At 40.6% G+C, this 26,030-nt stretch overlaps 1 protein-coding gene and 1 long non-coding RNA gene across 3 annotated transcripts; one reads left to right on the top strand and one right to left on the bottom strand.

Annotated features, from left to right (window-relative positions):
- Positions 1–1,178: 1,178 nt before the first annotated feature.
- On the bottom strand, positions 1,179–9,800 carry LOC123974970. Of its 2 annotated transcripts, XR_006825974.1 has the most exons (4): positions 9,654–9,800; positions 4,871–4,904; positions 4,600–4,757; positions 1,179–1,407 (listed from the first exon to the last, which is right to left on the bottom strand). It is a non-coding gene; the product is annotated as an uncharacterized LOC123974970 (long non-coding RNA). The 2 variants fall into 2 exon arrangements; XR_006825973.1 differs by lacking the exon at positions 4,871–4,904.
- LOC123974969 (rho-related GTP-binding protein RhoA-D-like) lies at positions 8,965–26,021 on the top strand. Its single transcript, XM_046056036.1, has 5 exons — positions 8,965–9,102; positions 19,588–19,743; positions 21,575–21,695; positions 23,973–24,103; positions 24,187–26,021. The coding sequence occupies exons 2-5, from the start codon at positions 19,588–19,590 to the stop codon at positions 24,358–24,360; spliced, it is 582 nt and encodes a 193-aa protein (XP_045911992.1). The 5' UTR covers positions 8,965–9,102; the 3' UTR covers positions 24,361–26,021.
- Positions 26,022–26,030: the final 9 nt, after the last annotated feature.

A 26,030-nucleotide genomic window follows, 5' to 3' on the forward strand; every position in this document is an offset into this window, starting at 1 on the left:
TGTTGCGGCTGCGTCCTTAACCTGGAGGAGCTGCTGGGAAATGGTTGGATGAGTGAATGCAGGGGAAGTAGCATTTATTAGTTTTAGTAAAATACCTTTCTTTTAAAGCAGCATTACTTGTTTGTTTGTTTTTGCTACTTGTGGAGCGGCTGAATAAGCTGTCAACATAACAACCAGATAAAGTTATTAGGGCAAACACGTGTGTTTACACAACAGGAACAGAACAACATTAGCATTCATGGATTCTTGTTTTGTGTCTCCAATATTCACTGTCCTTTTAGCTCTGTTTTGGTCTCCGGCCCTTTAGCTGCTAAATGCTCCACTATGTTCACCAGCTAGTCTCTAACTGTGTCTTTCTGTCATTTGGTGCTGGGCAGGTAGTGTGCAGTCGGTTTTTTAGAAGAAAATTTCACTGACAACATCTGCCTGCTCTGGCTGGGAACTAGGTTGATGAAAGCAAACCAAAACCATGGAAGTTGCAGGCTTTTAAAACAAAACAATGAGCTGAAAGACTCTGCGGGGAGCTGCAGTCGGGTGATAATTCTTTGTGAGTTTGTCACTATGAGCGACCCCTTTCACACATAGTCAGTTTGATCTGTTGTTAGAATAAAAATATAGATAAGTGCGGCTTTAAACACACCTTGGATCACTACTGAATGGCTCTGCTGTGGATCACAAGTTAGTCCAATAAAACACACTTTACAATGCAATTCATATGACGACATAACTACTTTCCTTATCTTCCCCTATTATCCACAGTAGTAATGTCAAAGGGCTAAGTGGAAACAATTCCACAAATCCTCTATTCAATTATAAACTCAGTGGTTTCCTTTTACCGTGATGGAAATCTAATTTAACACAATGAACCATTCATTAACCACGGAGGCAAGTAGAATACAGAAACGGTCATATGTGACACCTATTTTGTCTCACCTGGGCCTCTTTGGAACAAGAGGAGGACCCAGAGTGATGATCCTTTAACTTATCAGATGTCTGTGTGTGATGAGAGTCAGCTATCCCATACATGGAGGATGATATGCACACCAGCTGGAAAGCTCTCTCAGTGCAACGAGAGAGGATGCATGAGAAGTGTTTCCATGACTTTTTAAAATATTCAGTGGTGAAGATGATGGCACAGGTTCACGAGGCATTCCAACTTGGGCAGTGCAAGTAAAATCTTTATTTCTTAATGGTTGTTACAGCTACAGTGGCAGCAGGGTGGCAGAGACAATGTCTGAGTGTGTAGGAGAAACATAAGGCGGTTTTTAAACCAATCCTAAAATTCTGAAGCCTCATGTCCCTCTCCCCTCATTTGATCTCCCGATCTCTCTCCTTCCCTTGCGTCTTCTTGACCTCTCAGCTTCACTCATCTGAGCAGCAGGGCGATGGGGTTGTGTTTATAATCGCCTGAGGACAATGAGATACAGGCGTTATAATGCAAGATCCACTCATAATCCAAAAGCTTTTCAGGAAAAACAACGGCCATAAAAATCCGGGATTATGTTGTTCCACGCTACCGGTTCAGGGACAGAATATCTGTCGCTCCTTCTGTCTTTCTTTTTTTTTTTTAAATCCCCTCACTTTTTTCCCACATTTTTTTTCCTTTCCCTCTTACAGCCGTCCTCTCTCTCTCTCTCTCTCCTTCTCTAAATCTCGTAAACAGCTTTAGTTCTTATCAGGTTGGGATCAGACAGAAAAGGCTCTATTTGGAAGCTGGAGCGAAAAGTTGTCAGCAAATGCATTCGTCAGGTTCATACTGTTGTAGTACAGCTAGAAGAGAAACAGCAGACTCACAGAGAGGGAGCGAGCGAGAGAGAGGCAGAGAGCATATAGTTTTTTAGGGTTTAAGACAGTTCTTCCTCATGCATTGAAAAGTATTAGCAGATATTGTGCATCCAACACCCTGCTTCACTGTGGCTCCGTGTACATAGAATGGATAAGAGGGTCTGACATAGACCCATGCACAGATGCACGCCTTTAGCTTTACATATGTGTGCAGCACAGCTGGATTTTTGGCCCAAGTGAAACGGGATTAAACTTTGACTGTCTCTTCAATTCCTGTTTTTTATGTTTGCGTGGGTTGCTCATCCCTGTAAAGCCCTACGAAAAGGAGGCAATAGTTTTCCTCGTGAACAACAGAAAAGTCTGTCCAGCCTGTATTCACATTCACACAGGTTTAAATTGCCTGATAGTCAGACAACGTCCCATCCACACAGATGTGTGTTTAAACCCGATAGAGGCGTCACTGTGCAAAGCACAGCCACTGAAAGCAATTCAATCCGATTGTATACGCTGCCAGTGGGACTACACTGCGTTCATTCATCCATCTCACCCCTCCCTCGCCCTCACTTTCCCACCTGCTTCCCCCTTTTCCCCTCACTTCTTTCTTCCGACCTCCTCATTTTCCCCTGTTGACAACACCTACACATGATTAACGATAATCCACGCTGGCCATTGGCTGCGATTTGGGAGCGTTTTATATGAGAGGCAGCGGGGGAATTTTCACTCACTCTTTCTCTGTTCCCAGTTGTGTCTTTTACTCAACTGACTCCAGCTTACTGAGGAAAGAGACACCAGAGGGAGCCAAGATAAAAGACACTTTGGAGAGGAGAAAACCAGTGAGCCCACATTCCCTGCTACTAATAGCACTATTTTGAAGAAAAATCTGCTCCAAGCATGAGTAGGAGGAGACAGACGAGGTCGTGGTTATAAATGTCATCTTGTGAAGAAATATGATTCTTTTTATTTGGTTTTGGCCTAGTTTAAAAATCCTAAACTTATCTTCTGAAGGGGGGCATGAACAGTAGGCAGGGGCGGTTCATGGGATGTCAATACTGGTAAATTTAGCCTTTTAAAACACCTTATATAAAGAAAACTAATTATTATGCAATCATAAAGAAAGAAAAGCAGACAGAGGAGTGGTGTGTGTGATTTTAAGGCCCTCTAGTGGTCTGGTCTGCATGCACTTTGACTTCTATGAGGATTATATGTATGGCACAGCAATGAAAAGGGTGGTGGTTAATTTACGTTCTCACAGATGAGTATGATGGTCACTTTAAAGTATTTCTTATGATAAGTCTACCACACCTGGTAGACAAAGTAACATAATATAATGTTATGGCCATGGCCCTTCATCAGGCACCACATTAATTAAAAATGTGTTGTTTCACATTATGAATGTGAAACAACACATTTTTAATCTAAATCTCAAACACCTGGGACAATTAACACAATAATTGACTTTTTTTCTTGTTTGGTACTTACTGATAAAATCTTTGCTTTATATATTGTTTTGTTGGGACCTTTATTTAATATATCCAGAAACAATCGTCTTCTTCATTACTGTATTCAAATGGCCACATATCAGAATCAGCTTTATTGCCAGGTATGTATACACATACGAGGAATTTGACTCTGGATTGTACATTGCTCACGATGTGATTACTTATACAATAATACAAAGGATGCAGGAGTAAATTATTATTACCATTAGTGTTATTATTCTGTACATGTCAGAGGTGGATGTGATGCACATACACATAACAGCATACGTGTATACAGTGTGATGAGTGCAAAGAATGCTGGAATAAATAAGTATTATGTGCGGTGTTATGTACATGAGGTAGGCGGATTTGGTATACAGTATATACAATATACAATATAAACAGTAGGAACAGCTCTGAAATAGAGAATGATGAATAAATAATAGGTGGTAACCAGTAAACAGGTGGCTGATTAGAGGCAGAGTTACTGGGTTATTGCACAGGAATTGTTCCTGACACTGTGAGTCAGAAGTCAGCTGCTCATCAGAGTGATAGCTTGTGGGAAGAAACTGTTCCTGAGCCTGTTGATTTTGGTGTACAGTGCTCTGTAGCGCCTACCAGAGGGGAGAAGCTGGAACAGGTTGTGTCCCAGTGAGATGGATCTGCAGTGGATATTGTGTAAACTTTTTAGACTATTTACTTGAAAGTTTTCATTTGAAATGTTGATTGATATTGTGTGCAATATATATAAATATATATTTCCCTAAGAGTCCTTGTTGTCATTAACAGATGTATGATTTGATTTATTTAGGGTTATGAAGATTTTCCTAGTTTGGATACGAGACATAGACTTGTCATTGTGTGATCTGCCTCACCCTTCCCCTTTTTGAACTTTTGTTGTTGATTAAGGCTGCAACTAACAATCCTTTACATGACTGATTATTTTCTCGATTAACTGATTAATCGTTTGGTCTGTAAATTGTCAGCAAATTGTGGAAAATGCAATCCAACTTCCCAACATTTTCTAATATCTCAATATATTTGATTTACTAGCATAAAAGAAATCCAGAAAATATTCATGAGTCCCATTTTTGCTTTAAAAAAATGCCCAAACAATACAACAGTGATCAACATATTTCACAATTCATTTTCTGTAGATTGACTAATCAATAAATCATTGCAGCTCTATTATTGATAAATTGCTTATTTTGCATTACCCATTAATTTTCATTTGTATTCTGCAGATCACTATTCTCACCGTTCCTAAAACATTCCCTTGTACAGTGATGTGAATGCAGGTTGTGTGTAACACCACTAAGTGTCACTGTGTCCTCACAATTTAGCTGCCTTAGTGGAGTATGGGTGATTTGTGGACATCTTGTCCTCCTACACTCTCATGAGTACACTTCCCTGGAAAATTGATGGATAACTCAGTAGTTCAACGCAGCCTCCAGCTTGTTTTGTTGTTTTCTATGTTCATTGATCCATAATGACCTGTAAAAAGATGAGAAATAAGAAATATTATTGATATTTTGTGTTGTGCCCTGAAGGCGAATGTACTGTATGTATGATAAATCTATGAAAGGCTTAGATCATTGTATGTGTACCAATTGATGCTCAGGCAGTCCTCTCAAAGTTACACTGGGTCAAAACAGAAATGCAAAAGTTAAGTCCTTGAATTTGTTATAATAATGCCCATCTCAAAACACAGGTATAGGAACTAAAAACTGATTTACCGAGAAAGGCACCTGATTCCAAAGCTTTATGAAAGATGTGTAACGATATTGACCTGGATGAATTTGAACATCCGACACCATCTTGCTCTTGAGTTCATAGCAGAATTATCAATTATCATTACGTTGTATCGGCTACTAAGATATTTATTGCTGTTTCTGCAGGAATTCAAAGAGCTGATCTCACTTTGTATCATTAAATATTAATCCTGAATGGGAACCGGACTATTCATATCAACAAAAAGAATCACCCCTAAGCTATGGAGATTCTGAACTTATCGAACTTATACAACATAGGTAGGTAGGTTTATTGTCACAATACAACAAGTTGTAGAGTGAAATTGAGTTTTGTAACTCCTTTCTACATAGCAGACAATATACATTAATAAAGAATCAATAATGAAAAATGGTAACAGAACTAGAAACTAGAAACTCTCATCACTGGAGCAGTGCTGAGGATGAATTAGAGTTTAAGATTCTGATAGCTTGGGGGAAAAAGCTGCTCTGCAGTCTGGTGGTGAAACTTCTATATCCCTTCCCAGAAGGCAGCAGGGTGAACAGGCTGTGGCTGGGTGGGTACTGTCCTTTAGTATTCTTTGGACTCTGTCTCTATCTGTGATATCTCACCGATATCACTGATACTCGGGAGATGGGTACCAATGATCTTCTGAGCAGTTTTAATCACCCACTGCAGAGCCCTGCGGTCCTGGGCTGTGCACATCCCATGCCAGTTTGTGATGTTTCCAGTCAGGATGCTTTCTATTGCTCCTCTGTAAAAGCTGACAAGAACTTGGCGTAGGAATTTGTCCTTCTTAAGCTTCCTCAAGAAAGCTTTCTTCACCAGCGTGGAGATGTGAGATGACCATGTCAGGTTCTCTGTGATGCTGATTCCCAGGAACTTGAAACTATTCACCTGCTCCTCTTCAGCACCACTGATGCCAGAATATGTCTGGCAAGAAAGGATTACTTTTCCAAGATCATGCTTGAAGCACTAGAATATTATTCTCCACCACTGACCAGCTACTCAACATTGCCCTCTCCCATCCGCAGTTATCTGCATCGAATCGTGAAGAACTTGTTCTTCAATAGCAAAATAACTTAAATTAGAACCAGTATTGATATAAACGCACAGATTACCTCAGCAAAAACTGTAAGAAAGATGAAATGATGGGAAAATCCAACTGCGTTCACTGAGCTCTGCAAGACTGTCACTGAATGTACAGTAACTCCTCTACCTCATGCATATATATAAATAAATCTCTTCAAACAGGTATTTTTCAAGATGCTTTCAAAACAGCTTTTGTAAAACCCTTACTAAAGAAACCCAACCTAGACCGTGATGCAGCTATAGGCCGATATCCAACCTTCCATTCATTAGTTATACTAAGATAGATTTTATACTAAAAGGTAGTTTTAGTGCAAATAAACTCCTTTCTTGAAGAAAATAATATCCTGGGGGAAATTCAATCAGTCTCAATTCTTGTCCTCTTTTCCCTAAGCACAGCTTATTCAATAAAAAGTTGGTTCAAAACATACACCAAAGGAAGAAAGTGTTACGCCAGTCTTACCGCATTATCATTCAGCCTGTATCCATAACTATTGAGACTGTGCTGTTTGATACAACCTCATAGGGTACCTATGATAGATGCGTCACCATCCAGAGGGGTCAAGAGGATGGTGATGCCACTGTCTACTATATCAATAATATAAAAAAGAGAAGATTTAAAAAAGAGATTTTTAATAGAACTGTTATGTTGTATGTGGTTAGTATGAAGGGACTGCAAACTTTCATTTTGTTGTACAGCCTCGTGTTGTTAATGATACATAAATTACGTGATAAATTCTCGTCTCTTTTGTGAGACAGTTTACACCCCGGCAGAGCAGGATATTTTAAATTGGATGGTGCGACACAGCTCTATATTGGATGAGGTCTCTCCTCACTGAGCCAATAGCCAACAGCATGAATTTACAGTACATGCGAACGTTTAAACCTACGGGAAAGCACAATAATTTCACCTCCGCAAGCAAATCCACTGATTGCTGCAGTTTCATTGAAATAAATTGTCTCAAGACCGACTTTTCTCTGTTATAAATTCAAAACTTTGTTTCATTTAGATTCAAAATTGACACAGTTTGCACAAATTCATGTCAACATTTGAAGTTCCCACCACTGTAGATGCCTTCAAACAATCCAACCATCTAAATTTACAGAGTCAGCTGATGTAGTGTCAAAATAGCAGTTTATAGAAGAACCAGGGGGAGAATGATAGAGAGGGACGGTGTGTGAATCCATATGCAGGGTTATGTTCTCTCTGAACTGCACATCAAACACAACACATATCAGCCAGCAGCCCCCTCCCAGACAGCTTACAGAAATAGCATCAGTATTGTATGGGACTGGGAGGGGCCACTGTGCACCCCTTCATCGGAAACTACAGTATGTGGGGATTACCATGGAAACTGCAGAGAATAGCTCAAATTACTGTTGAAAAGCCAGGATACAGAGAAGTAAAATACGTTCTGTTTGTTTGAAGATTGTGGTTCCTGCCTCACAACAAATGTCTTTGTTGTGACTGTTTTTGTCCCCATGAGAAGCAAAGCCAATGCACTTGAAGTTTTCCTGATTTTACTTTAAAAGAACTGTGTTTTAAAATGCCTTGATGGCACTTATACTAGGCTACTGTGGACTAATAGTGTGCCTACCCTGTTAATCATGAAATGATAGTCTTTCCCTGCAGCTCCTGTGGTTTTACAGGGACACTTTAGGCCGAATGAACTTATGACCTCACTGGGAGAACAGCATGTTAAAAAGCTCAAATCCCTGTTGTGTGATTTCCTGTTGCACTGTGGGAGAAAAGCACTTGGGTCAAAGTCCTTTTCCTTAGACAAACGAGGAATAATAATAAATATAATAACAATGATAACATTAAGAAGAAGGTTTTCATCTCAGATTTGGTACTGAATAACACAGAAACATTGTTTATAAGACCAACTAATTTAAATGACAGAGCACCTCTTTGTATAAGTGATGTCACTATTCTCTAACCGTAAAGGGGAGGGGGTCTTGTAACGGTTAAATCCTCTCAGCCAATAGTGTGCAGGCGCTGGAATCTCAAACGACGAAGACGCCGCGCTCCATTCAAATGTAGTCGGGAATTTTCTTATCGCAAATTTGTTGCTCTGAAGGAAGAATGTGGTATGTATCTGACCTTCTGTCTCAAATGTATAGGCTGCTTTTTTACCAATTTTGTGTTTTTCAACATGTATGGCACTTGTAAAATGACAAATAGAAAATACTTAAATGTTGGAGTGGGGTGTTGATGGACAATTTTTGTCCTGGGGTGCTACACACACAGGAATGCAGGAGCCTTTCACCGCTCTGTCATGTACATGACATGACATGAGCCAGTTTGGGCTCGAAACATACTGTATTCAATGTTTTCACTTTCACTTGGCAGTGCGGAATTTGATGGACATCTATATCTAGTATAAAGCAGTAGGTTACAGTAATTCCTTGTATGCTAACTGCAAACATTTGCACTGTCACAACTGATACATGGTGTATAATTCATGGTATTACAAAGTAGAAAATTAGTATGGAATTGGTAGAAAAGGTAGAATGGTTTTGTTTAACACCAGGGGTCCCTTTTAGAAAAGATAGTAATCCAATTATACATTTTAAGAAATATGAGATCAAAACAAAGCTTGTGTGTGTGACTCCAATACTGACACAAGGTGAGCTTCAGAACAAAAACACAAGTTACATAAACTCACTTTATATAAATATGAGAAGTTAGGAAAGTTAGTATAAGTTACTACTAGAACTGAAACAAATAATAAATTAAATAATTGACGGAAAAAAATGAATCAGCCACTATGACAATCAATTCATTGTTTCAATAATTTTTCAAGCAAAAATATGCTGGTGTCATGATTTCGAAATGGCAACAGTACATTTCCCTGAGGACCGTGAATGCAACATTAGGGGAGGGTCTTGTGAGTGTGAGCTTGGCCGCTCACACTGATTACAGCTGCTTCAAGGGAAGGGCGGACAGCAGGAGGGGTACACGGAGGTCTTTGGCATTTAAAAGCACACTGTGGGAAAGGTAAGAGAAGAAATTGTCCTTTTCTCACTTTCATTTCGTTTTACAAGCGCCGAAGAGCAGCTCGAGTTAGTAAAGCGAGTTTGAGGTTCGAAGGAAAAGTAGTTCAACGACCACCGCTCTCGAAGACACGTTAATGAGCCGAGGTACCAGCTAGCTGCTCGGCGAGTTGAAACCTGTTACTTGTTTAGAAGTTTTCCAGCGGAATGGCTTAAGTGTTTTGACGTTTTGCTGATATACACGTCAGGAAAAAGTATCATAAACTGAGGACACTCCCGTTTGTTTTGTACAGCCATATCCTGTCGGAGATATGGATCATATCAGCATTCTTACCACACAAACCCAACCCTGTCTATACCCATAACACACGCCATTACGTAATTTAATTATAAGGACTTCAGTTGCGGAGGCAGGCGTAGCCGAGCTGTTCTTCCAAACTTTATCGCCTCTTTCTCTTTGGAAACCTGTTTGGCCAGTTAATAGAAACTGGTTGTATCGTTATCGGATGTTTTTCCTCTGGACAGGCATTTTGGGGAAGCAAAAAATTAACATACCGTGTGAATGACCTTTTGGTAATGTCCTCAAAAACTCTCCTCCTCGCCTGTTATGTATAACTGTTTAAACATTAGTCTGTCCCGAGGAAATTCCTCCCTCCCGAGTCACCACACCCTTGTTGTGCTGCTCGGCTCCTGTAGCGCAGACCTTCGTCTCGCACACCACGCAAGCCTGTTCCACATAACAAAAACGCGCTACCGGTATCTGGCCTGAACCAAAGCAACCCTGCAGAACTTGGTCATGTATCTGCTGGACCACCCCCATTTGTGTTTCTACATTGAGACAGACACACACACACACACACAGAGGATGTTGAAGGACAGAAGTATACACAGGAGGAGAAAATATTTAATATTTCTTCCCAGTAGGTGTGTGTGAATTAGTGCATGTAAAGTGTTTGTGTGGCTACTACAGGAGAAAGTATGATGTCATTGTAGGTGAACTGCTGCCCATGTTTGCAGGTAGTGGTCAGAAGTGGCTCAACACAAATCAATGCCGGTGCTGTGGAAATGTAAAAGCAGAAGTCATGATGTCTGCTGTTGTCATTTGGTTTTGACTGTCACTCCACTAAATGACGTAATCCAGAGCCACTCTGTGCGATGTCAGTGGGCTCCATAAGGGATGGAAAAGTATTGGTAGTATTATTTGCACATACAAATAATGTAGATGGTGGTTTGACTATATTAGTATTGGGAAAAGAAATGTCCCGAACAGGGAGGAATCCTCAGAATTATTTTTTGAGAAAACACAGACTTGTTTTGCAAGGTTTTCCGAGCACGTGATGCATCACAAATACCCAAATTAAATATAATTCTCAGCAGTGGAACAATATTGTAGAACTGGTTAAACGGAACAAAATATACAGAACACAATTTAGTAATGTAAATATTATGATGACCAGCCTGGTCAAATCAACCATAATAAGGCTACAACTAATGATTAGTGGTATTTTATTGCCGATTGATCTGATAAGTATTGTCTTGGCTAATGGTTTGGGCTTTTAAATGTCACAAAATGATCACATGAAACAGATAAAAGCAGTGAATCCTCACACTGTAGAAGCTAGAACCAGAGAGTGATCATTGTCTTTGCTTGAAAAATGTATTAATCAACATGTAGGTAAATATAAGTTCAGGACTCTGATTGGGATCGGGGCCAAAAAAACTTAATTTGGGACATCCCTAAAAATAATGTAAATATTCAGATGAATTAAAATAAGAAAACATGTTGTCTGTTATTGACCGAATTGACATTATGATTGTGTATCTTCCATCTCAAGCGTCTGAGCTCTTATTCATTTCTTCTTACAGTATTGAGGTCATCACAGAAAGCAGCTGAATGGCTCAGTAGGTCAGCACAACGGCCTTGATGGGAAAACTGAAAAGCTCGATAAATGCCAGGATCGCTAGAGGCCATTTCACCTCGGTGCTGCGCCTCATTTTGTTCCCCATGGCATGCTCTGTACCGCTGACCTACTATGAGTGTCTTACTTTTCGCCTGTGGTACTGCCAGCCCGAACTTCAGGGATGGCGAACATAGAACGTGAGCTAGTATCAATTCCCCCAAGGAAAGATTTAGTAAGTGGTGCATGGACAGAAGGGGATTTGTCAGATGGCAGCTCAAACCTCATCCTTCCAGCTCAAACTTGAACTCTATGCAGAGCTGCTGGTTTGGTGTTCAACAACAATGCTCCATAGCGTCCCATCTGTCCACAGGTTAGTCTGGAAGGAAGGAAGGAAAGAGCTTTATTGCCAAGTAGTGTTACACACATACGAGGAATTTGTTTTGGTGATAAGGTGCTACACTTAGACAAACATATAGTTGACATAAATAAATGTAGAAATATATAAATATGGAATAGACGATGCAAGTTATATAAGAATATTAAAGTAAATAGAGAAATAATACAACTATTTGCAGAATATACAACTGTTTGCAGAACATGTGCATTATTCTGGGTTTGTGTAGTGCAGATGTATTGCAACGAAATATAAATTGACTATATAAAAAAACAACAAGGATTTAACAGTTAACAACAAATGTGTGCAATATGCCAGGTAACAAATGGACAACCTTCCGTCGACGGTGATTTAAACAAGGCTAGTGTCATACTGAAAACTAATTTGACTTCACTTTCTTTTACACAGAACACAAGAAGAGCTGAGTTTAGGCTCTTAAATGTTTCATAATCATCTGATGGCAACCAACAAACATCTCCACATTGAAAACTGTGGCTGTAGCGGTGTATCCCGCGCAGACAGCATGCAGATGAAGAGTTTCCTGTTGGTTGGATCTTGGTGCTTGCAGTTTCAGGAAGTCCCTAAAAGGACAATTTATAAAACTTCTTCTGAGCTTCATTGGCAGCAGAGCCTTTAGGGATGGGTTCTGATTTCTGTTCTGGCTCCAGCTCCCTGTCAGCAAAATACCCAGATTCATTAAGCACAGACGCTAACAAAGCTCTTATCAAACCTTTTATCTACTCACTCTTTTAGAGTAATGCAAAACACAAAGGTAGCAGACTTCTCAATTTTAGCCAAAGGCCGTTGGTTACAATGACAAACATCACCGCAGGCAAATTAGATCAGCTATAGCAAATTAATGTTAATACTGGAATGGCTACAAAGTTTGGCTGTTCTCTGGTTAATGTGCCCTCTGCAGCTGCCGTGTATATTCAGCCAAAGATTGTTTGTGAAACGCCACTGTATGACTGTGTGTTTTTTACTTTGTCCGGGATCAATAGAGTGGTGTTTTTGATTTAATAGGGATGGAGTTCAGTAGCATCCTAAGTGTCCTGACACTTCACATGATCCACAGATGGACTGGACGGATGAGAGAAACTGTTGAGGTGGTTTTTTTTTGTGGGGGGGGGGTTCTGCTTTGGCTTTCATTTGTGCTGCGTGTGTGAGTCTGAAAGGAGGAATGCAGCACCCTAAGGATACGCAACATTAGCTCCCTGACGGTGACATCACACTGCAACACAGGAAGAGAGAGATGGAAAGGAAGGGATGAGACCAGAACAGAGTGAGGACAAGAGACTGGAGGAGGATGGGTAGGAGGGAGCAAGCTACAGGAACAAATAATAAGTAACAAGTCCGTAAATATACACGCTTTATAAGCTTGTAGTAGCAGCCTGGCAAAAGTCTTGGAAAGAAGTACACTCCATGACTAATTTATCCATTTATTTTGTACTCACTGAATATTAATCAAAGACTTACTTTATACACTTCTGTGTTTTAAGTTCCTCTATATCTGTTGCTTGTGTCCGCTCATGTTCTGGTTTAAACCACCACACCTCTTTCCTTCCTTCCCTCCATCTGTCCGACTTTTCTGTGGTGTTCTGCGAGTGGAGACTCGGGGGCGGATGAAAGGATAATTCTGTGTGATATTTCCCTCTTTCGTCCTCTGCTCAGCACTGAGCTGTGTGCACTGTGATAAATTGGGCTGGGGGAGTCTCAATGGCTCTGTCCTATTTTGGGCTCCAGCTAGGTTCTCTGACTTCAGCTGCTTCCCTGGCCTGGATCCTGAGCAGCCTCTTCTGGTGTCAACATTGGATTCAACCTTGAAGATTTGAGCTTGGCGTCAGCTTCTCTACATGAAATGTATTTCTCTGATCCAGCCTCAAGCAAAAGGGTTGTTTTGTAAGGAGAGACGGAAAAGATCTGATCGAACACAGCAGCATTTTCATTTTTTTTTGCGCACCCTGTTCCAATCAGTATGTATATATTTTAATAGATATATCTCATTTGTTTCTCCCAACATACAGCTCCATAGTGCACACTAAGACTTAAAATAAGTCTACATTAAAATTAATAAGGCAGTCTGAGTACATTTGTCAACTAAATTGCTCTGCGTTAAGGAAGTAAAACCTGCGTTTTCCTAAATGGTTTATTTTAAAGGGGAGTTCCAACAATTTTGCGCATCAAAGTCCTGGGGGAGTACTACTGCTTATGTGAGAAGTTGTATGAAGCTTTTTGTGTCTTCAGGCAGATACATTTCTAAAATGTCACTTGTGAGAAAGAAGTAAACTTACCAGACTTCTGTAGCATAACGCACCCAAATCTCAGAGAGACTGTCTCCAATTAGCATTTCATCGTAGGCAATGAAGGCAACAGGTTTTGACAAGGAAGGAGAATCCCACTGTATGTGCGGTATTCTCATCCTTTGTCTTATTCTCAGTAAGCGGTCTCAGACACTGTTTTAATTTTTTGATGTTTTCTTGTTGACCAGCCAAATACCACAAACAGGATGCCGCTGCCATCATGTTTTCTAGTGTACATGTGTGCATACTAGAAAAAGTTAAGCCAGGTGATGAGCGTTGGAATGTAAAGATGAAACACTTAGGTCAAATAGCAATCTATGATATTTTGTATAGTGTCCTGTAGTGTTTTGTATCATAGTGCTGCCTGTGACTAGAGAAGCGTCTGTCGTTGTTAGCAGGAGCATTGGAAAGCTTCCCACGCTATAACTAAACACTGAAGTTCACTGGAGGGGAGAATAGGGTTGTTGCGATTGGATTGCTTATTGGTGTTTGAAGGGATGTTCAGCGATTTTTAATGCACCGATATTCACTATGCTATTTAATATTTATAAAATCATAATTCATTGTGGAGCTGTGCGTAGCGCATAGATTCACTCAGCACCTCCCCTCTGTCTGTCTCACAATCACATTGAAACAGCTGTGTGTTTTATAGAAAAACTAATGCATTGAAGTTAACTCTGAGAAGTCTATTTTCTTAACACAGTGCTGTCAGTATCGGAGGCGGATATGTTAACGTTAGAATAGCCTACAGGTGGGTTGTTGAGGTTGACAAGCTGTGCAGAGCTGCTATCGATTTGTACCCTCCTTCTCCCCCGCGATGTGTGTGAGGCACTACAATTGTGTGGGAAACACTGCACTGTGTATTTGCAGATGTTTCTGGTGGTTTCTCTTAAAGCTAAACCTGTTTTAAAGCTAAGCCTGTTTCTTCCATGCTGGCATTTCAATGACTTGCTGCAACGTAACACCGCCCCCTGGCGATCAATCGGTGTTCTCAAGTAGCCATGATCAGACGATATGAAAATAGATGGTCGCCCAACCCTAGGGGGGAAGGGATGTTGTGTGTTTTAGAAGTAAAGGGTGAGGGGTGTTGAAAGTGGGTGAGACATTCCTCATAGCTTACGTCCTCCCACATTTTTACACAGTTAGACAGGGTTGTGTGTGAGCCTTCAGTGGCCCGTCACTAATCATCGTGTGGAATGCGTCTTGCTGCTTTGACCCATCAGTGTGTCAATACCTGAAGCGCTAACACTCCGTTAGTATGGAGCTAGTTTACATTTGACATTGTGGTGATCCTGGCAGAGCCTCTTGTGTCACTTTTTCCAAGGAAAAGTCCAGTTAACCGATCCATAAGATCAAAGGCTTCTCAGACAAAACACTGCACTGTGGTTTCTAATACTCTGGAACAGGATTTTACAACTCTGGAAAGTTATCCAGTAGAGCTGCAACAATGACTCAATTAGTTGTCAACTATTAAATTAAACACAGACAATTTTGATAATAGATTAATCTGTTTTGAGTATTTTTTTAAGAGGAAAAATTGTGACAGTAAATTGAATATCAAACACTGATTGACATTTGTCATAATTTTCATTACATTTTATAGACCAAACAACTAATCGATTAATCAACAATGGAAATAATCGTTGCAGCCCTATTATCCAGCAGCAGCTGTTTTATATTTGTCACCACGATTGATCATGAGGTAAACCGTAGAAATATACTGTCCATGTTAGAAAGTAATCCACTAGACTAGGACTGTGCGCTCATGTATTTAAGTGGTCATACAGCAGCGCCTTGCCAGATGACATCACATTGTGTTACAACAAATGTTGTTTTCCTTTTGATATTATGTAGTGCTTTGTATAGTGGTGCTGCCTGTGAATAGAGAAGTGTCTCATTGTTGTTAGCAGGAAGGTTGGACGGTTTCACACAGAAGAACAAAACACCGAAGTTCAAATTCATTAGAATGTAATGAGTACCTCATGTAGCTTACAGTAACTGTGTGAATGCCTCTTATATCATAAGGGCATACAATTAGATTGTAACTTAACTTTATGGCTCCTCAGCTTGAGCTCCTTTTGTCGAGTTGGATGTTATGTTAGAGACATTTTATCATCTGTTACTGATGCTGCTTGATTTGTACCAGCCTACATAACATTTAATGATAGTTTTATAAGTTGTACTTTGAGTTTGCTGATCCATGTGATTATAATCTGGTTGATAGTTTAAGAAGAGAATTTATATCTTTATTGCCCATCCTGGAGCTCATGGGGTGTCTTTTCTTCTTCTGTTACCCCCTACCACTGCTAATGAACAAGGTAATGTGTTGCAGGGATGAGTCAAAACCTGCTAGGGAGAAATAAGAGACTGTGCTGCATGTGCTAGGAATGAGAACTTCGTCCTTTGCTACCCCACACAGGGACAAACGTTTTGCAAGATCGGATCATTGGTCCTTTATATATGTGTTAACACGCAGTTTCCTGCACGGTTATACACACCGATCTGGTTCTGTGTGTCTCCGCATGTAAACTCATGATGTGAATCTGTCTATCCAGTTCATTTCCGCTTTAATGAGTGATTTCAATACTACACAGGTCTTTATTTCAATTATTTGGACCCCCCCACCCCCCCACTATAAATTTTATTTTTCCCTTACACTGACAGAGGACTGTTTACCACAATGTAAAATCCAGGACACACTTAATTATTGATTGTTCAATATAACACAAAGTAGAGTGCCATGGTACAAAAGCAAATGGCAAAACAAAGAACAGCTGCAGGGATTGTAAGAGGATATACTTCGGTGCATTTCATTTGATTTTGATGAGGTTAATGTACCCTTTGTAATATAATTACTACCATTTAAGTATCATTTTAAGATGCAGTTAAACTCAAGGCCATGAATGAAGTGACCTAGGTAGTAATGTTTTGATATCGCATTTTATTTGAAGTGACCTAAGGGGAGAAACTCGAGGAGGGAGAGAGAATAAAATGGGGGAATTCCACTTGTTGTTCCTGTTCATTTCCTCTCCTCCCTCACCACTTTGTCTTATAAGGAGAGCCACTTATAGGAAGCAGAAGAAAGGAAAGAATGCTGTGTTGTTAGGTGACCCTGTGGTGAGCTGAAGACTTCCTGCAGCTTCATATAAGAACAGTCTTGTGCTGTTCTCTACACTGAAAAGCTTTTACTGTGAGTCACCAGCAGGAAGCGTTAACTTAAGAGCATTCAAACAGGTATTGGATGAGTTAATTGAAACCATAACACTCTCCTAAATATACTAATGTCACTGCTTAACAGCAGGCTATTAACTCTATACTATCTGGCATATTTGGCCTTACACCTAAATGTCAGAGTGGGTTAAAGTCCAACAAGGCTAATGATTAACTGATGTGATGAATGTGTTGTTAATTTTTTTTTTTTCTGCTCTTTGATTTATGTTAAATGACATGGATGATGTTGTTTTGCTCTATTTAGGGTCTTAAAAAAAAATCCCCAAATTTTCTTGTCCCTCTTGATTATTACTCGTAAATATTCGCACAAAATTTAAAACTGCTAATCACAACTTCCTAAAACGACGTCTTCAAATGTCTTACGAGTCTACGAGTCCAAAACGTAAAGATATACCATTTACAGTAACGTGGGACAAAGAAGAGCAGCTAAGCCTCACACATGAAAAGCTGAAACTAGGTAATGTTTATCATTTTTGCTTGAAAAATTTAATTGAATGTCAAAACTGTTTCAGATGTTGGTCTGTTTGTTAATGATCTCATAGATTAATTAATTGACTTCTCAGATTTGAGGGAAAGATCATTGATCAAGATGTAAACAAAGCAGGGTCACAAACAGAAATGCTATATCACAGTGTAATAGTCCAGTAATAGGTCTGGACAATTAATTGAAAAGTAATCAGAACCTCTAACCGAAGTAATTTTCCCATGCATCTTGTATGAATATCAATATAAGTTTATGCCGCTTTGAAGGGTGGCAGAACACAATCATAACCTAATCGGATGTTATTTAGGGAAGAAGTCCTTGGCGTCCCTGTTTCTGTCTTTGTAGTGGCACAATGTGCGCACACACACATTAGTGCAAAGGGAAGGGGCCATTATCCCCCGCTAAGCGCCAGTTGCTGCCACTGTCATAGTAGGCAGCATGCTGTAAATGCAATCGTCATCAATAAGGTGCATTATTTTGCCACAGAATAAGATCGGCATGACTAGACCCATTTTCTGAAGCGTTCTGTGGCTGCACGTTGGCTGCCAGTCGCGCGTGTGTGTGTGGGGGTTTTTTTGTCTTCCCCCTGGCAGTGACAGTATGATATATGGAGTAGCAGCAGCCTGCTATCACAGAGAACAGGTGGCTCCGCTAGAGACAAATTGACAACACACTGGCCTGATTTAATGTGTGGGAGAGAAAAGGAAACAGAGCAATTGTCTTTATATTCATGTGGTGAAAATGGTTGCTGCTGGTACAGTTGGTGAAGGTAGAAATGACTGAGGTCAAAACAAGTTTAGGGGATCAAATGGAGGATGTGGAGATGCACATTACAGTCTTTAACATCCATAAACACATGGGTGGTCCTGGTTATTTTTAGGTTATTGTCTTGTTTTAACAAAACTGAAAGAAAATATGTCTCCTGCAGGGCTTTTAGCAGTTTTTAGTGTATCTGTTGTTCTGTATTGATGAAGGAAGTAATTTTACAGGTGCTTACATTTTTATTTTTTTTTGCCATCTCGGGTCACGTCTTTTGTTGTCTTCTACATGAAAAGTTGGTTTACTAACGGCTCATTAAACCTGTAGTAACTGACTTTTTGGCCACTTGGCAGGAGAAACAAGCTATGAACACGACACTGAAAAGCCCAACACAGCACTTTTTTAAGTTAATATGGTCTAGCTTGTTAGCAATCATTCATTTGGAATCATGTTTATGGCCAGCTGACGACTGTAAGTCCAACATTCACTCCCGTTTAGCTCTGCTAAATGCTCCACTGTGCTCACCAGGTAGGCGCTAACGGTGTCTATCTGATGTTTGGTTCTGAGCAGGGAGTGTACAGTCGGGTTTTTAGGGCTTTTCACTGAAAATAGCTGGCTGTTGCAAACTGAAACAACGATGTGAGAGTGGCGAAAGTGAACCAGAACTGTAAAGTTGTGGAGTGGAAAAGCCAAAATAAAGAGCTAGAAGATCCTCTGCAGAGCTGCGAAGAACTGTTTGATATACGGTCGGGGTGTGTGTGTGATTGCAGAGGTGTAGATCTTTGTTTTGGTCCAGGTAGACTTGGATCAGTGAAAGCTGATTCTGCTGGCAGGCAGCCAGTTCATTGTCTCATCACCTACTGCCTTCTCTCCATTATTGTCAGCTTGTGGGAGATGGCTATTGATCCGTGTGTGTTTGTGTGTGCGCCTGTAATCTTTCTTGGGCAATTCACTCGCACATACGCACCTTTTCGGGGATATAAGCAGAGAGAATTGGTGCACAATACCAAAGCGTCAACAAAAAAACAGTACGAGCTTTAGATCACGTGGCCACAGGGATGTAGCAGTGACACTTTAATGTGATTGTGTAAGAGCAGTGTGTAGAGCACTGAGGCTGCAGCATCTCTAACACTGTGCCTGTCCTCCTGGTCACTTCCCTCCCACTGCTTTTCCAGCTCAGCCCTCAGCCTGACTCTGTTTTTCACCTCACACACAGGACCAGGAAAGGGAAGCGGGTGCGGCCCTAAAACAGGCCTCATCTTTTTTCCTCCCCCCACTCTTTCACTCTTACTGTTTTTGCTTTCATTGTTTCACCGCCCTTTCCTGTTTGAAGAATCTTGCTTCTCAGTTTACTGATTGCTCATTCTTATGCATCTCCATCCTTAATATGTTGACTAACTCGAGGGTATTCTGTCTGTAGATGGCTGCTATCAGGAAGAAGTTGGTGATAGTTGGGGATGGTGCGTGTGGGAAGACCTGTCTGCTCATCGTCTTCAGTAAGGACCAGTTCCCAGAGGTCTACGTCCCAACTGTGTTTGAGAACTACATCGCTGATATTGAAGTTGATGGCAAACAGGTACTGCATATTTTGTTTTATGGTTTTGGTTAGATGATTGAGTAATTAGCAGTGGTGGAAAGTAATAGTACAGGATAATTTTGAGTATACTACTCTATACTCCACTGCATTTATCTAACAGCTATAGTTAATATTTACGTAACTGAATACGATTTTATATTAAATCACATCAATCGCTTATAAAATAAAACCCATTGTTAAGATTAAACCAATTGTTTCCATGGCTCGTGACTCCTTCCAAAAAGTCTGGTTGAGGCTCTTTTGTCATGTTTGAGATGTCTGAGTTGATAAACATTCCATCAAGGAGACATTTCCCCTCTAAACTTCTCAAAAATATTCAGCCATCTTGCGCCCCATTGACTACAGCAATAAAATGCTGCTTAGACATAGTTCCATCAGTATTAAACATCTAATAATGTATTTGTCACAGAGGACATTTAAAGTACTTTTGATACTGTATGTAAATTTTGCAGTTAATACTACTCAGGCCCTTTACTTGTAATGGAATATTTTTGCATTATTCTATTGGCTCTTATACTCAAGTAAAATATGTGTGTATATCTTGATATATCTACCACCACTGATAATTACAAACATTCCTCAGATCAGGCAGCTTTATGCAACACCCTAAAACTGCTGCTGTAGTGTTAAAAAAGCGACCCCTTTGGCCCTGATGGTTGAAAACCACGTGCTCTCAAGGCTGACGGGAATGAGTGCATATTATAAGCAAATCCATGGCTTTCTTCATTGTTATAAAGCCAAAAACAGGAAATGGATCAGTGCGACCTTCCTGGTCAGTGTTGGGACCCCCAGTCCTGTCCCCATACATCATGACTAATGTCCTGTTTCCTGTGGCGTATAATACAAAGTTGACTAAACCTCAAGCCGCTCAACTGTGGTATACATTTGTTTTGGGGTTTTTTTAAAACTGTATTTGGTGTTGTGAAATATTGCTTAACAAGTCAGTGTCACTGTTGAACTTCCAGCTACTTATCATGCTCTAATTTATATTTAGCTGTGGTTATGACCTAAGTTCCTGCCGGCAGAATGGTGGTAAAATAAACCACAGATGAGGTTCCTGAGAGACACCTAGTGGTAAAAGAATTTAAAAGCTATGGATATGGTGTGGTGTTGCTCATGTTCCCAGAGTGAAGATGTGGTACACCTCACTGTCTCATACTATGGAAAATACCCAGTCTGTGCTTGGCTATAAGTCAGAAGGCATTGTGGCTGGCCAGCCTTGCCAAGGCAAGTAGTTTGTCAGCCAACAAGCGAGACTTGGCAGGACACGAGTGCAGGGAGAAGTCAGAAAAGTTCAGATATACTGTTACAATACTGGAGCTGCTCTCTGGGGGACAATTACGACTCAGCTGTAACAGTTGGAGAAAGTTTTCCAGCTGTGATTGGTGAGGTTACTGTAGAATTAAATCTGCAGGAGAAGCAGGGTCAGGATTGTAGTTAAAGCTAAGAGACCACGGTCATGTTGCACACTTTTTTACATTAAAAAGATACATGAAAGGGGTTAGGGTATCCTGTATGGTGCTAGGGGGTTGGGGTGCTACAGCTAAAACAAATGATTTTTTGAGCATTTGTTTTATCTAGAGCAGATCAGGCACTCTGGGACTGCTAACAGTTTGATTAACAGCCTAAAAAAAGTGATAGCGGAGGAATGAATTGTTACAATCCTCTTTGGTCCTTCCTCTTTCCAGTCATTCTGCCTCTATGCCGTTACCCATATTTGTCTCTGTTCACTCCACCCCCCCAATCTTCATCCTGCTGTCAATGAGCAGTTAAAAATGACATCACTTATTTTGATCTTGTTCTTTCTCAGGTGGAGTTAGCGTTGTGGGATACAGCAGGTCAGGAAGACTATGACCGACTGAGGCCTCTCTCCTACCCCGACACTGATGTTATTCTCATGTGCTTCTCCATAGACAGCCCCGACAGTTTAGGTAAGGCTGGATACAAATTGCTTCCTCACTTAGCAAAACTGTAAGTTAGGGTTGTTCCGATAGGGAAGGGATGATCAGTGATTGGGTTTTCATGTGCCAATATTAAGGCGATTTTAACTAATTCACTATCAGAACTAAGATGACATAAAAACAGTCTCTAGAATCTGCACCACACTGCAGTGTTTCCCATTCATCCACAATAGCAACGTTGACAGCCCCTATGCTATTTAATGAGTAAAATCATAATTCATTGTGGAGCTGCGCTCAGCGCATAGATTCACACAGCACCTCCGCTTGCTCACTCGCGTCCCCCCTCTCTGTCACAAACACATTTAAACAGAGCTGTATGTTTATAGAAAAACTAATGCATTGAAGTTAACTCAGAGAAGCGTGCACAGCGCACTGTGCATTTGCAGATGTTTCTGATGGTTTCTCTTAAAGCTAAGCCTGTTTTTAAAGCTAAGCCTATTTCTTCCATGCTGGCATTTTAAAGACACCGCCCCCTGGCGATCAGATCGCCAATTGTGATGTCAAGTAGCCGTGATCAGACTATATGAAAATACAGACGATCGCCCAACCCTACTGTAAGTAACATTTTAGAAAATTGTGTCCCAGTAAAGTCATGTTTCTGGAACCACAGCAGGGTTTTAGTGACCCCGGACTCATTAGACTTCACAGAGAAAGTAAAATATTAATAAAAATAGATTCCGGAGGTACGTTTTTGTAAATGCTCTGTTAAATGTCCACATTTTCCATCACAAGGGGGAGGAGGGATCATAAGTCAGTGTTGGGAAATCTGTCTGGGATTAAATGTGCTGATGAAATACAATTCCACAGTAAAGGATGAAATGCTTAAGGGGCAGAATAAAAATAAGAAATTACATGAAAAGAAAAACATTGAAATAAGCAGGTGCCCTTAGATAAAGTCAGGATATAAAAGTGCGTTTTTAGAAGAGACTTCAAAGAAGACACTGACTGACAGCAAAAACTCTGTCCCCTTTAGTTTTAAACCTGCCTGGAGATCTCAAACATATGGAAAGGTTCATAAGGAATTAAAAGGTCCAAAATATAATCCGGAGCCAGGTCATGGAGAGTTGCAAAAGTAATCCATAAGATTTTAAAATAAATCCTGAAACAAACAGGAAGCCAGTGTACAGAGGCTGAAACAGATGTGATGTGCTCGCACCTCTTGGTTCTGGTTAAAGCTGAGCAGCTGAGTTCTGTGCAAACTGTAGTCGTTTCAAGGTTTTTTGATTAAGACAAAGGAAGAGGCTGTTCAAGGCGCGGTGAAATAAAAGCATGCACAACAGTTTCTTGGTTCTCTAAAATGTAAAATAGATGTTATTTTTGTTATATTTCTGAGGCGATGAAAAACATGGCTGGACAAGCTTGGTACTAATCCTCTCTCTAGGGGTTTCTCCTCTGGTCATTTATGTATGTGGTCATTAGAGTTCCCAGTCTGCTGCCTGTGTGCAAACAATTAATGATCCACACCATGAAAATGTAATGCTTATTCAGAAGGGGTTTCTTCATGATTTAAATATATTAGTTAGCTGTTAGTCTGCTTTCCTCTTCTGGTTTAGTAACTCAGGTCAGTAAGTTAAGTAGTACGACACATGCTGTTTCTCAGCTACAGAAGTTTGAATAAATATTTGGGAAATTAAAATTTCAACAGAGTGAAAAGTACATTTTTAAATCAATTAGGAGTTGATTGAGCAACCTAATAGTCAGAGTATCCAGGATTGACGTACTGTAGGTTGGCTCTGATCAATGCATCCTTAGTAGAGACTCTTCTGGGTTTTAATTCTATTGTTTCCACATTAAAAGTGGTCAAGAAGAACAAACAAATGTCCAAACTGTAACCTAGCTGCTGATGTTGTGCAGAGCTCTAGATTATGACGTTATTCTCTGGAAGCATACACAGAATATATTTCAGGCTATGCTCGGAGTGTTCTTGGCCATCAAACTGATGGGGAAAATGTCTTGTTTGGTAAGACTTCTGCCCTGGGGCTTTCTCCCACAGTGTGTTCATTTGGGCAAAGCCACAGATGGTATGCTCGCTGTCACTGCATGGCATCTCCTTCTAGATGGCACAGATTTTGGCTAGCACCCAACCATGTATCAGGGAGGAGTTGGTGACCTCTCAATGTTTATCTCTGTACACTCCCAAGGGAAACGACAAGGCCTCTCCCAGCTGTCCTTGTAGGGAGAAAAGTCTGGAGTTTACTGTGCAGTCACTTGAGTTGTTTTTTTGTTTTGTTTTTTTCGTTCCTGTAGAGAACATTCCCGAGAAATGGACGCCTGAAGTGAAACACTTTTGTCCCAACGTCCCGATCATTCTCGTGGGTAACAAGAAGGACCTTAGAAATGATGAACACACACGCAGGGAGCTGGCCAAGATGAAACAGGTGTGTGTGTTTCTGTTATATCCTGTTGAATGTTTAAACCCGAAGCATCATTTTAACCCACCATCTGTACATTAAACCTCCAGGAGCCAGTTAAGTCTGAAGAGGGCAGAGACATGGCCAACCGCATCAGTGCCTTTGGCTACCTGGAGTGCTCCGCCAAGACCAAGGATGGCGTGCGGGAGGTGTTTGAGATGGCCACCAGAGCAGCGCTGCAGGTCCGCAAGCGCAAGAAGAGGGGTGGCTGCCAGCTACTGTGAAGACACACAGTTTGCTGGCCAACACGCAGAGCAAACCTAGAGAAACCTTAAATCAATGGCTTCCGTGGACTATACTTACTACTTCACAGATGCAGATATGCCACAAGAGAATATGAAAGACTGACACACCTGTTTAAAAGCAAAACAAATCAGCTTCTTTTTTTTTTACCATTTCCTCTGCTACTCACACTGTCAGTTTGTTGTTTTGTTTTTTTTCCCTCCACCAGAATACCAGCCTGTTGGTGTGAAGGACCTGCCCCTTCCTCCTTTATGAATGTATGTTTGTATTTATATGTGCATATACTTTACAAATATATCATGCGTCTGCCTCTGTGTTTGATTGTTTACAGAGAAGGGTCTTGCTCGCGGCTACAAGTTAAACAATTTTTAGATATGCCTTAATTCGTATGGAACCACTGCTTCTTTTGAACCTGCAAGTACCACTCAAGTCTCCTTTTTATACATCAGCTCCAGTCACCATCCACCTATTTGTCATACCACTATTCATTTTAAACCCTTAAAGTCCCATTTCACCAAGTGCTGAGCAGAGCTGTTTTCCCCAGATTTATCTTCTGACATAAAGGACTAAATTTAGAGCCTGTTCACACGGCATTAATCTACAGAAACCGAAGCAGCAGCGACTAATTGTGGGGAGAGGTTTTGGACTGCATCTTGCTCTGTGTCTCTCCTATGGTGATGGCTTAAACTGGCACTGGAGACAGTGGACTATTGTCATGGACACAACACTGTCACGCTCACTCTGGCTCTGACAGAGTTGCCTCTGTCAAGACGTCACCAATGCCCTTACCCAAAAAAGCCTCCTGTCTGAACGCTGTACTGTTGATTCAGATCCAGAATACAGTCATTATGCATCACTTTGCACACTGTAATATACAGGTTTGATAATGGATGCACACTATATACAGCCGTATTGATATTCAGACAGATTACAGGCCCTGTGTGTGTGTGTGTGTGTATAAACATTTTAATAAAATTTATAACTGACAACTTTATTGAAAGCTCAGACATTATTTCAAGTGCGTCATCTCTTCAGTTTGGCTCACCATCAGTAGCTTTCTTGATTATTTGAATTCGGGGCTTTGTTGGTGCATAATGGGCCTGACACAGGAGACATTCCTTAAAATGTGATTAGGGGGAAAAAAAAAAACAATCTGAGTGCGTAGCCAGAGTCCAGTCAAAATGTTTATCAAGTAGCCCTTAAAGGTCACTGACAAACAGGTTGTGTATGTGAGAGAACTACTGTGGCGTGTGAACAAGGAATTGAGATGAAAAGCCAGAGAGCGACTTTGTCAGTGGCCCCAACCACAACTTCTAAACGTCATTTTCTCTATACGTGTATTCTCATCACTGACAGAATCATCAACCCACCTCATCGTCTTATAGGCTGCAACATGGTGATCTTTGTTATCCAGGACATTCCGATCCATAGAGATCAGAATGTTGCGGGCTTGGGCTAATTCCTGGACAGTGCCTCTCTGTCCGTAATCAGAATCAGGTTACAGGTACCAGGTACATGTCAAAAAAAACACAGTTCAATAGAAAATGTTGATTGTGATGATGCTTTGCAAACAGGAGTGGGATGTGTTGAATGTCTGGATGAGACAGAAATGTTAATAAAGTATTTTTGAAATACTACATAATACTTGGTT

Source organism: Micropterus dolomieu, linkage group LG08 (genome assembly GCF_021292245.1).
Source record: "Micropterus dolomieu isolate WLL.071019.BEF.003 ecotype Adirondacks linkage group LG08, ASM2129224v1, whole genome shotgun sequence".
Classification (NCBI taxonomy): domain Eukaryota; kingdom Metazoa; phylum Chordata; class Actinopteri; order Centrarchiformes; family Centrarchidae; genus Micropterus; species Micropterus dolomieu.

Bases quoted from the DNA above. Each gene is read 5' to 3' on its own strand.
- LOC123974969 (XM_046056036.1), top strand. From the start codon at position 19,588: ATGGCTGCTATCAGGAAGAAGTTGGTGATAGTTGGGGATGGTGCGTGT. The intron at 21,696-23,972 runs GTAAGGCTGGAT...TCGTTCCTGTAG, and splicing joins AGACAGCCCCGACAGTTTAG to AGAACATTCCCGAGAAATGG. The intron at 24,104-24,186 runs GTGTGTGTGTTT...TTAAACCTCCAG, and splicing joins AGCTGGCCAAGATGAAACAG to GAGCCAGTTAAGTCTGAAGA.